At 49.1% G+C, this 12,002-nt stretch overlaps 4 protein-coding genes across 4 annotated transcripts; 3 read left to right on the plus strand and 1 right to left on the minus strand.

Annotated features, from left to right (window-relative positions):
• Positions 1-1,333: 1,333 nt before the first annotated feature.
• Positions 1,334-2,114, minus strand: RRP40 (Exosome complex component; the record flags this gene model as incomplete). Its single annotated transcript, XM_031153826.1, has 2 exons — positions 1,334-1,870; positions 1,920-2,114. The coding sequence occupies 2 exons, from the start codon at positions 2,112-2,114 to the stop codon at positions 1,334-1,336; spliced, it is 732 nt and encodes a 243-aa protein (XP_031001459.1).
• A 269-nt stretch (positions 2,115-2,383) lies between these two features.
• On the plus strand, positions 2,384-4,186 carry SSZ1 (Ribosome-associated complex subunit SSZ1; the record flags this gene model as incomplete). Its single annotated transcript, XM_031153827.1, has 3 exons — positions 2,384-2,525; positions 2,585-2,711; positions 2,761-4,186. 3 exons carry the CDS (start codon positions 2,384-2,386, stop codon positions 4,184-4,186), a joined length of 1,695 nt encoding a protein of 564 aa, XP_031001465.1.
• A 3,250-nt stretch (positions 4,187-7,436) lies between these two features.
• cbhB_1 (putative 1,4-beta-D-glucan cellobiohydrolase) lies at positions 7,437-8,863 on the plus strand (the record flags this gene model as incomplete). The annotated part of the gene is made up of 2 exons (XM_031153828.1): positions 7,437-8,057; positions 8,111-8,863. The coding sequence occupies 2 exons, from the start codon at positions 7,437-7,439 to the stop codon at positions 8,861-8,863; spliced, it is 1,374 nt and encodes a 457-aa protein (XP_031001466.1).
• A 2,242-nt stretch (positions 8,864-11,105) lies between these two features.
• Positions 11,106-11,719, plus strand: LHYA1_G008912 (uncharacterized protein; the record flags this gene model as incomplete). The annotated part of the gene is made up of 2 exons (XM_031153829.1): positions 11,106-11,139; positions 11,196-11,719. The coding sequence occupies 2 exons, from the start codon at positions 11,106-11,108 to the stop codon at positions 11,717-11,719; spliced, it is 558 nt and encodes a 185-aa protein (XP_031001464.1).
• Positions 11,720-12,002: the final 283 nt, after the last annotated feature.

A 12,002-nucleotide genomic window follows, 5' to 3' on the forward strand; every position in this document is an offset into this window, starting at 1 on the left:
CGGGATTTGGATACGGTACGTTTGAGTTTGGTTAGGAAAGATGTGGATGATCTTTTCGCTGAAGCTGTCCCGTCTAGTCGGTTCTTTACTGCCTTCCTGTTGGCCACGTGCTGCGAATCCTGGCCTGGTACTATTCTGAAGGGACTGTCGAATGTAAAACCCATGATGATTGCTTTACTGACGAGGGATGTTCTGCGATGAAAGGTCTAGGATAGTGGGATAGCAGTAGTATTTATCAGCTGATGAGGCTTTACTATAGGTACCTGTACGTACCATAGGGCTGATGGGGGAATAGCGCTACATACCACCTCATTGGGCTAGAAGGGGTGGCTGTGCAAGGGCAGTCTAGTGGGTGTGGCATTGCTTCGCTTAAACAGGGGGGGTACTGTATGTAGGGGGGTGTGAGATAACATCTATACAGTAACTTACTTGGGTACCTATAGCCTATAGGTAGGTAAGTAACCAACAATACCTGTAAATGATTGGTTGGCAATCATAAAGTATCTTCTCCCGTGACGTGCGTTGACTGATCCGTTGTTGTTACTTCAATTTGGTCCTAGAAGCTTCTCCTTCGTGTTATTTTAATGTGTTCATCTAGAAAAGTCAAAACCAAAGCCAAATACTTTCTCCGTCAAAGGCTTTCGTACAACCATTTTATTTTCTCTTCCAGAACGTTCATCGGCTACCAGAATTGCTATAATCAAATATCAATCATCAGCGTACTACAAATGAAGACGCTCAGCTGCCTCTGCCTCAAGGACCTCTATCCATGGCTTCACCATGGCGGATAGTTCTGGCTGCCACACCCGTTCATTTATGTTTTGTGTTTCTAACGCTCTTGGCGTTGGAGATGTTTGACGAGCCATATCGAGGTATTTGCAGAAATTAATCTGGTGCCTTTCAAGTTTGGCTTCCACAATGGTTATACCCAAGGTTGTTCGGTGACAAGGATGGGGAAGAGGATGGGAATGAGGATGAGGAAGAGGTTGATGGAAGTCTGAATGATATACCTGGACGTGGGATTCGTTCGGGACTGGAAATTTTCCTGAAATGGGAAGACTTTGCTGAATGGGAGCATCTACGAATATGCAAGCACCTAGAATGTCGGCACAGGAGACACTCATTACTGAGGTCGATCTCGTAGTAACAGGATGGTAAGAGGGCGAAGAAACAGATGTGCTGGGCATAGAGGTATTGACTTTGCAATTATATAGAGGCCCTGCAAAAAATTCATGGCCACATACTGTTGCGAGAAGTTCCCACCCGAGGTATCAGATTCCGAACGCCATTACGATGCATGATGTTGACCAAACTCCAGGTTTCAAATCCCCCTTCATAACTCTCTGGCGATTTTCCTCGCAAGTTTTCTCTGGTTGTCAATCGTCATAGCGTTCTCATCAACATCCTGAATTGCTCGTCCAATACCCAGTGTCCCCTTCAAACTCTTACTATCCACCCACACTCTCCCGTTCCTCCCAACAGCGATCTCAAAAGCCGCACCTTGCGCCCCCAATTCCTCCAACAACACCAGCCCTCCCTGATCTGCAGGTTTTGGCAACATCAGCCGCCTTGCCATACCGAGCGAGATATCGAACACCATCCCACCAGTCAATGGACCCAGACCCTCCGATTTCCCAGTGGAAGAAGAAACGCATTCAAGCTCGGGATCCATATGCTTGTTCGCCAGCGTCACCCGCGCATACACCAAGGCTCCGGGAGCAAGCTGCGGGCGCGTCTTTCGAGATGCACCTTCGAAGGAGAGGTTAGGGAGTGAAGCGTTCGGGGTATAGTCGCTGATGCTGGCGTAGTAGACCTCCGCGGACCCTTTCTGAATGGTGGCTATTACGAGGTCGCCAGCTGTGGGTGTATACTGGATTTCTGTCAGTCTTTTCGACCAGAGGGGATTTGGAAAAGCATACGCGACCACCGTTGAACTCAACCCAGACGGCATTCTTTTTCTTGTCTGTACATAGTTGGCCCGCTACTGTTGGAGTTATTGTGTTTGGTGGGATGTGCCGTAGCCCGGGCCCGAGTTTGAGCGGGAGTTTTGGGTGTGATGGTAGTGATTCAGGATCAAGTTCCTCACCAGGGAGGACAAAGCGCTCAATTGCCATGGTCAAGATGTTAATGTTATCAGATTATTTTGTCGTTCAGCCTTGCCGTAAGGTACCTTGGTAGTTGGTGGGGCTGGAAAGGCACATTTGGCGCTAGTGAAATTTTATTTTGGATGCTTCTTCGTTACAAGACTAGAACCAGAGCTAGAAGAATATGATCTAGGACCTCGAGATTTTCAAGACAGAAAGACAAAAACGCCCTTCCACTAGCTGTACATACGTCTACGGGTCTTCTCTGCTTCTTGGACTAAAATTCTTATACTGAAAAGATGTCCGCTGAGGAAGCCCCTGCGCAGGGCGCAACGCCCGGAGAGCGTATTGCCATTGGGATCTCATTCGGAAATTCCAACAGCAGCATTGCTGTGACTTCATTCGATGACAAAGCTGAGGTTATTGCAAATGAAGATGGAGGTATGTCAGCCCCGAATGAAGTATACGTCTACTAGGTGGAAATCTGACACTATTCCTAGATCGTCAAATCCCTACAATAATCTCTTACGTCGATGGGGAGGAGTACAACGGTCAGCAAGCAAAGCAACAGCTTATTCGGAATTACAAAAACACGGTCGCATACTTCAGAGACTACCTAGGACAAGAGTAAGACTTTATCCTTCCCTTTTCTTTGCCCTGCTGACCTCGATGCCAGCTTCAAGTCGATAGATCCTACCCACTCCCATTTCTCTGCCCACCCCAAAGAGCACGACTCGACAATCGCATTCACAATTCAAGACAAGGAAGAGGGCGAGCCATCCACTGTTACCGTCTCTGAAATTGCCACACGCCACCTGCGCCGTCTGAAACAATCTGCTAGCGATTATACTGGCAAGCAAGTCAATTCTGCAGTCATTACTATTCCCACAAACTTCAGCGAGAAGCAAAAAGCAGCCCTCACAAAGGCAGCAGCGGATGCCGGCTTGGAGGTATTGCAGCTCATCCACGAGCCAATCGCCGCGCTATTAGCATATGATGCCCGCCCAGAGAGCAAGGTCGCGGATAAAAATGTGGTTGTGGCAGATCTTGGTGGTACTCGATCAGATGTTGCAGTTATTGCATCGAGAGGAGGCATTTACACCATCTTGGCTACGGCACACGACTACGAATATGCTGGTGTTCAACTGGACAAGGTTCTGCAGGATCACTTTGCAAAGGATTTCATTAAATGGCACGGCACCGACCCTCGAGAAGATCAACGAAGCATGGCCAAGCTAAAGCTTGAGTCGGAGGCTACGAAAAAGGCACTGAGTATCGGCACAAATGCCAACTTCAGCGTGGAGAGTTTAGCTGAAGGCGCGGATTACGCATCAACCATTAACCGCCTCCGCTACGAGACAATTGCCCGCAAGGTCTTGGATGGATTCAACCGACTTATCGAGGGCGTTGTTGAGAAGGCCGGTCTCGACGTACTTGAGATCGACGAGGTCATCCTCTCTGGAGGAACCTCCCACACCCCCAAAATCGCAAAGAACTTCGCCGCTATCTTCCCCGAATCAACTACCATCCTCGCTCCCTCCACCACACCCACCGCCATCAACCCATCAGAACTCCAGGCCCGAGGAGCAGCGCTCCAAGCATCCCTGATCCAAGAGTACGAGACAGAAGATATCGATCAATCTACACACCCCGCCGTCACCACCGTCAAGCACCTCACCAACGCCGTCGGTGTCCTCTCCATCACCGGCGACGAGAGCAAAGGTATCTTCACGCCTATCCTCTCTGCTGAGACTGCCGTCCCCGCACGAAGAACGATCCACATCAATGTTCCTAAAGAGGGTGGTGATGTTCTTGTCAAGATCGTCGAAGGAGGATCACACATCAAGGTCACAAAGGAAGAGCCTGCAGAGACAAACGGCAACAAGGATGACAGCGATGAAGACAGCGACGACGAGCCCGAGGAACGCCGGGAAAAGATCTGGAAGGTCGGAAAGGTGCTGGCTGAGGCGAGTGTAAAGGATACAAAGAAGGGTGGCAAGGTCGAGGTTATGATTAACGTAGCTGGCGATTTGGCGGTCACTGTCACAGCAAGGGAAGTTGGTGCCAAAGGAGGCGTGCGAGGAACTTTAAGTGCCCCTTGATTATGTTGAGGAGGCAGGTAGGCTTTGAAAAGATAGATATTTGTTCCACTGTGCTTTTGGTGGATGGATGTTCGTTTTTAGAACGCGTTTCCACATGGGCTATGTATTGCGAATAGAATGCTAGACGTTGAAACTAGCTCGGAGGATGTTTTAGAGAAACGAAAAATGCATAGTATTGATCCTCCAGCCGTGTGTGGGGAAGTCAATTGTGGTGATGGTCTCTATGAGCGACAACGTTCCCGATGGGTTTGGTTGTGTTGCTATTTCGTTTGTTCTGGCTTCTATGCTTCTCTTCTCCCTTCAGTTGAACGAACACCCTTCTCCTCTGTAAGTCGTAGCGGCTGGCAGACGACGAAAACGAGCTTGATGATGTTCGCAGAGCTCTTCACATTTACAAGAGACGTCGTAGGACTCATGGATCATGGGCCATGGCGCCATTCTTGCCCATTCGTGCTCACCGGCCAGATCGCGTCAGACCATAGAGGAGCGTACCAGCATCATCCAGATCAAAGGGCGGGAGATCAGCACCAGGTTGGATGTCTGAAGTCTGGGTTTTGGTTCTGCCTGTCCTGCATTCCGGGTACCGGGGATTTGGTGAGAGGTTGTATTGGTTTTCGAGTACATGATGGATGAGGATATGGCCAATGTGATGACTGGCAAATGCTATCACCAGTACTATGAGAAAACCCAGGTCTGGAGTTACAAAAAGTACAAATTGTAATCTTACGGCCTCTAGAAGGAAACATCACATTCGAGGATTCTAGTGGTGTAGTATGATTCTTGTTTGGAATACAGTTTCCCATCGCCAGCTGGCTCCTGGGACATGGCGGATGGTTGAAACTGGCCGGATCCGAGGCTCATTTTCACTACCAACTTCCTCGAAGTATTGATACATTGCCCAGGTGATCTACCTACAAGTATCACTTCCTGGAAGAAGTCGAAAACACCCAGGTTGAAGATACTACCATCTTTCAAACATTGAACTACCGAAGGCTCTCTACCTACTAGGGAGGCATGTTTTTGACAGCCCAGGTCTCTCCCACCCGAAGGTCAACTACGTTCCAAGAATATCTTACGACGTCCATATCAATGTTCATGCGCGCCAATGCACCCGATTATAACCATTCATATACATTCGACTTGGCCACGCGCGAGATGTTTCCGATTTCATACCAAAGGACCATTGCTGAACGGCTAATTAGAGTCACATCTGAGGTGACATAACATACGTTTAAGCTTTCGACGCTTACGAAGCAAGACCGATTGTGAAAATTCTGCCGGAGAATCTGGGGAGTACTTGCATATACAAAGTGTTGGGTATTGTATACCACGTTGTTGTGGAGTCACGCACCTACCAGCACTGTATTATTCCGTCTAGATGGGCCGAAAATCCCTCTACTTAATTCCGACGAAATCCTGGGTATATTCGTTTTGACTGTTTTGATTTGGTGGCAATATAGGACAAAATGCCAATCTGCCGTGATGGGCTCGAACTCTGCCAAGCTTTCCAGGTTCCCCGCCTTCTCGTCTCGCTGCTGGCGACGAGTTAACGACACTTCATCACCCTCGCCCACCATGTTACAAACTAGTAGTCATGCAGAAACCATCAAACACCAATAGTACCTGTCAGGCGGTGATCGCGATCTGCGGCACTAGGTGCGGCTTTTTTTTTATTCATCTCCAGCAGGGATCCTCCCATGGGGACTTCCGCAGTCGTTCCCTGCCTCAAATTACATCAAAGCCATCATTGGTGGCCTATGCCTTCCGTTCTGAATGCCTTCACTAAATACTGCTCTGTTCTCGCTATACTATGCTGCAAGCGAAACGGCGACCCTCCAAGCTTCAATCATGGATTGTTCATCCGGGTCCTTCAGGTAAACCTCCCGGCACCCGTCGCCGGACTGCAACCCTCATGGCGTGGCCTTGTCTCTTCTTGGCTTATAGTTCGCTGGGTACTTTCGTATTGCTGAACTCTTATTGATGAAGCACTATATTCTGGGGAGAATACGGGACGGAAAGTTTCGTCCTACGCCTTCTATGCCCCGCATTCGATGAGTTGAAAGTTAAGCAATCATTTTCTGCACATGCTCCAAGTAAATGAACTTGCTTTGAGGAAGCAGAAAGTATATGTATGTATCTCTTGGTCGTTGAGGCTAAAGTTGCACAGTCAGATACCAAGCCTGGTTCTCCCAATATGGCCAGTTCCGTGATTGATGATGTATCTTTCACTCTGGGCTTATGTTCTATGATGTATTTTATCTTATTTCCCCATCCCCTGTCATTCCGCACTATGCTGAGAAGCTACCAGAAACTTGTGATAATGCAGGACATTTCATTTGGCAGATTATGCAGCTTTCACGTTGAAGACGCGTTTATCTTGGGAATAATGTTTTAACCTTCGTCGAGTGTTTCAGATGACGCTTGCAACCCATTTGAACAACTCCACCATTCACGTCCGGCAAGATATCTGGAGCCCTGACAGATCCAGGTTGTTCTCAGGTACAGGATCACCTTTTAAAGGTCTAGTGCACGATCTTGGTGCGGAAGCAAGATTTCCTGGGGTCTTGCCAGCATGTGGTACAACGAATAGACCAATTTTCTGAGATTGCGGGGAACATCAATCTTACCGGTCTGCGGCACCGAACCTCCCAACCCCGGCCTCTTTATCCATCTTGTCAGCTTTCCCCCTTCGGTTTGAGATGTTCTCCTCTCAATGCTATAATAACAATCTAAATCGGTATCCTGATTCGTTGAACTTAATTTACAGCATAGCCACACACGGGACCATGGAACCAGACTCCGCATTTGGAAAAGTCATCTGGTCGTCAAGTTCTCACACAGAATATTGGATTGACATACAGCAATTGCCCGATTCTTTCAATCCAATACAGGCAATATGCCGGGGATATCTCGTGAGATGACTCTACCTAGTGCTAATGGCACATACATTTTCTGGCGACTCTTCCAATGAAGTTACCAATGCGATAGATCGATCTTATCCCCTATTCCAGCCCTATGGCCACGAAGCCGCCTCCCTTAAGCGGATTGACGACGGCTGTATGGGCGCTACTCCCGTCGATCCGCTCTCGCAAGATTGAGGGATGAACTTGGGAATGTTGAGCTATCATGGAGCTATCTGCCTCATGGAGTGGTATATAGTTCAGTGGGCCCTCGACAGCTTCGCCCATCCACCATCATTTTTACAATCCTCGTATCTTCATTCTACTTGGTACCTCATCACAGTTGCAACATGTATCGAAGCTTTACTCTTGCGACCTCACTGGTCGCTGCTGTTGCACGCGGCCAGCAGGTAGGCACACTGCAGACAGAAACCCATCCTGCTTTGACATGGTCGAAATGTACCTCAGCAAGCAGCTGCACCACCCAATCAGGAAAAGTGGTTATTGACTCCAACTGGCGCTGGGTTCATGACGCGACTGCAGGCAGCTACACCAACTGCTACACTGGAAACACTTGGGATGCGACCTTGTGCCCAGATGACGTGACATGTGCTGCAAACTGCGCTTTGGAAGGTGCAGACTACGCAAGTACCTATGGGGCTACCACGAGCGGGAACGCATTAAGTCTCACCTTTGTCACGAAGGGAAGCTCCTCCACCAACATCGGTTCTCGTTTGTATCTCATGGACACCGATACCTCATACCAACAATTCGATCTCCTGAACAACGAGTTCACATTTGATGTCGATGTGTCAAACCTTCCGTGTGGTCTTAATGGAGCGTTGTACTTTGTTTCAATGGATGCAGATGGTGGATTGGCCAAGTACTCTACCAACAAGGCAGGTGCCAAATATGGCGTCGGATACTGTGACTCGCAATGCCCGCGAGATCTCAAGTTTATTAACGGTGAAGTATGCATTCCAACACCTCCTTCAACAACCCATTATGACTAACAAGAGAACAGGGTAACGTTGACGGCTGGAAGGCTTCCAGCAACGACGCAAACGCCGGTGTCGGTGGCCATGGTTCGTGCTGCGCGGAAATGGATGTCTGGGAAGCCAACTCAATATCCGCTGCTCTGACCCCGCACTCCTGTTCGACCGTTAGTCAGACAATGTGTGATGGCGACGCCTGTGGAGGTACATACTCCAGCACTCGCTATGCCGGCATCTGCGATCCCGACGGCTGTGATTTCAACAGCTACCGGCAGGGCAACACGACATTCTACGGCAAGGGTCTGACAGTGGACACCTCCAAGGTCTTCACAGTCGTGACGCAGTTCGTTGGCAGCCCCCTCACGGAAATCAAGCGCTTCTACGTCCAGGACGGAGTCGTCATCCCCAACTCCTACTCCACCATCGCAGGCACCACGGACTACAATTCCATCACCACCGCATACTGCGACGCTCAGAAGGCTGCTTTTGGCGATAACTATAGCTTCAAGACCCAGGGTGGGATGGCATCCATGTCGTCGGCTATGAGCGCGGGTATGACGCTCGTCATGTCCGTCTGGGATGATCATTATGCCAATATGCTCTGGCTCGACTCCACCTATCCGACTACGGATACTGCTGCTGGTGGACCGAGAGGTACATGTGCGGTTACGTCGGGCGTGCCGGCTGATGTCGAGGCTTCGAGCCCGGGTGCTAGTGTCATTTATTCGAACATCAAGTTTGGACCTATTGGCTCTACCTTTACTCAACCAGCTGGCACCTAAGTCCTAGGCTAGGCTAGGTTGAAGGCTACCTAGTGTAGTGCAGTGTATTCCAAAGGAAAAAAGCAAGGAAGGGGACTTGGATTGTATATATGCGCTTGTGCAATGGTGTAGCTTTCATTTCAGGCTTCTGTTGGATTCTTGTGTCCATACTCTCGTTTCTTGGTCGAGGCAGATGATTGTATATATCACATGAGGTGCAAAAGAAGAGAAGACTGTATATAGGTTCGTAAATGCTACTGTCGCTATCTCCCACTCCTACATGCCTCCTGACTATATCAGAGAAGAGTGTGTGATTAAGCCATGACATTTCCGTTCGTAAAGGCATGTAGTCACGTGACGCTCCTCGTGACAAAAGATCGTTGGGGCTCAGAGGTTCAGATGTGGGCTATGAAGCTGGGTGGGTAGAAGATGAAGTGCGTATAAGATGGAAGGAAGAGCGTTCTAGTGTCTGCTGGCTAATAAACCAATACCAATCTAGTTTCCAGCAGCAATATATCAAGCAAGAACCAAGAGGCCGTATAGTACTGGTAACTGGCATACTGTTTCACGGCCTTCCCTACAATAAATAGGACTGTCAATCTTAATCCCTTAGGCTCTTTACTGGGCCTATGCATATGCTTCCCTAAGGTATGCTAGACATAAAAAGCAGCACTTACTCTCATCGACTTTTAAGAATGACCTACCATATAGCTACCAAGCACATTACAAATTGTGCGCCGCGTGTTTTTCTACCCACTTGGAGGCTTCTTCTTTTCGCACTGTAGCGACGGCCGTAAAACACTGTAGGAGTTAAGCATTTTAAACAGCTTGCGAAGTTGCTCTTACATTGGAGCTGAATGTAATATTCTGTATCTCATCCCCAGGTTAACGTGTTTACGACTCAGCCTGTAACCTCAATAATCACTGTACTGTACCTACCGTTTGTACAGTACATGGCGCGCTTTACGAGGCGTACTGTGGACACGGCGCAATATAAAGCGAAAACTGCAACTGGGCAATCAGAACAAAAGCGAGGCTTTCTCATTGCTGATTTGTAACATGGGACCGCTTATCGCATTTCAGGTCGTGTTTGATGGTTGTAGGTGTAGGTGTGTTTTTGAAACTGCAAGCGCATCGCATCACCACTTTCGAGACAGGAGAAGGAGGGTCAACTTCATTAGCCGATGCGTGCGCCACTCATGATCTGCAACGTGACATTGGAGATGATGATGATGGTGATGATGGATTGATAGTTGAGAGGTTTGTTTCTCGTGAAGCTGTGTATTGAGAATAAATGACTGGATTTCTAGGAGTAAAAATCCAGGAGTAATGGGAGATAATGCGAGTGAGATTGTGAGATGTAGAAGTCCATTTAAGGTTTCTCTCCTGGATTACAGGGGCAATGGCGCTTTCGGGAGTGGAGTGGCTAGGGCTGGCTGGCTGGCTGTGGCTTTAGCGCTCCTTGGCTTCCCCGCGTATTCCAAACAAGCCCGTCCAAAATCAAGACCATCTATATCCGCCATCACCCATCACAAGAAACCCCATCCCATTCCATTCCATCCCATCCCATCCCAGCATATCTCATCTCCCATCTCTAACTCTCGGACCACAATCCGATCGCAGGCAAATCCTCCGGAGCCATGCGAAACAAGTTCCGAGTATCAAACTGCTAATCGTGGCGGCTGCCGAGTATCACCTAGCCGCATTTCGAGGCTTCGCGTTCATCCCCTCCCCTTCCCTGTCCCGTTTCAATTGATCCTCCTGCCAGTGAGGCTGTGATTCGTCCCAAAAACGGCGGTTGCACTGTATTGACTGCATTGATCTGCAAAAGTCTGCACATCTCCATACTCCGTACTTGGAATTATCGGAAAACGCTGCCCGATTGTGCAGTTTCTTCACAGCCTCCCTGGTTCTAAAACTTGTTCGGGAAAAATGGAAACGGGGCATACCCAGGTTGACGTGATCACTTGCATCTCAAGTCCTGTATGAGCACACCGTGAAATCTGCCCTGGTCGAAGTCGATGCAGTATATAAGATGGCAGTTGTCTTCTGGTTCTCTTCTTGTTATCCTCATCATCCCCACTCGGCTTGACGCTTGTACAGTACTTTACTTTATACCTTCCTTCGTTCGATACGAATTTCATCTTCTACACTCCTTCAAACTCTTTAGACTATCAACGAATCTCATTCAGATACCCCAATACATATAGATATACATTACATTTCATTCCAACACCAACACCAACCAACACAACCCGCAAACATGAAGGCCTTTACCATCACTACTCTCCTTAACCGTACGCTCTCGCCTCTAACCATTCCCCAATTGCGCACTAGCTGACATCTCCCACAGTCGCACTTCTCGTCTCCGCCGTCCCACCCTTCGATCCCTCAGGCGCCAAAAACGTCGGCAACAACGCCGGTACCCAATTCATTGGCGGTCAATGCCTCTCCGACGCTGACTGCGGCTCCGCATGTTGCGCCAACCCGACCGGAATCTGCTCCGGCGTGGGCGCCCAAACGCAAAACGGCAAAACAGGCTGCGGTTTCTCTAGCTCAAACGACACCTCTGCGGCCGCTTCTAATGTCGCAGCAGCAGCAGTATCAGCAACGAGCAGCACTGCGGTAGCAGCAACTGGAAGTGCAGTAGCTGGTACGAACGCAGCTGGTGGTCCGGCTTTCGATCCGTCGGGCGTCAAGAATGTCGGGAATGCGGCGGGGGCTCAGTTTATCGGCGGCCAGTGTCTCAGCGGTGCCGATTGTGCGAGTACGTGCTGTGCGGGGCCGTCGGGTATCTGCTCGGGACTTGGGGCGCAGACGCAGGCTGGGAAGACGGGGTGTGGATTTGTGTCGAGCGCGAAGCTTTTCAGGGCTTAGATGGCTGGGATGAGAAGAGATGAGCAGGCCGCAGGGCGGAATAGGGGGTTTTGTTGATTTTTATTCTTGAATTTTGCATTGCATTGCGTTGCATTGGATTGGATGGATAGATGGATAGGTGCCGTGCACCGGGAAAAGAAGAACGGATGGGGTCAGTCGTTTCAGAGGTTCTGTTTTGGTAATGGATATGGGGTTTAAACGGCCGGGCACGTGTGCATGCATACACCTGGAAGGAATGGTTTGTTTATTGGAAGAGACAGCATCACGAAACAACGTTTAATGC

Source organism: Lachnellula hyalina (genome assembly GCF_007821495.1).
Source record: "Lachnellula hyalina strain CBS 185.66 chromosome Unknown contig00241, whole genome shotgun sequence".
NCBI lineage: Eukaryota > Fungi > Ascomycota > Leotiomycetes > Helotiales > Lachnaceae > Lachnellula > Lachnellula hyalina.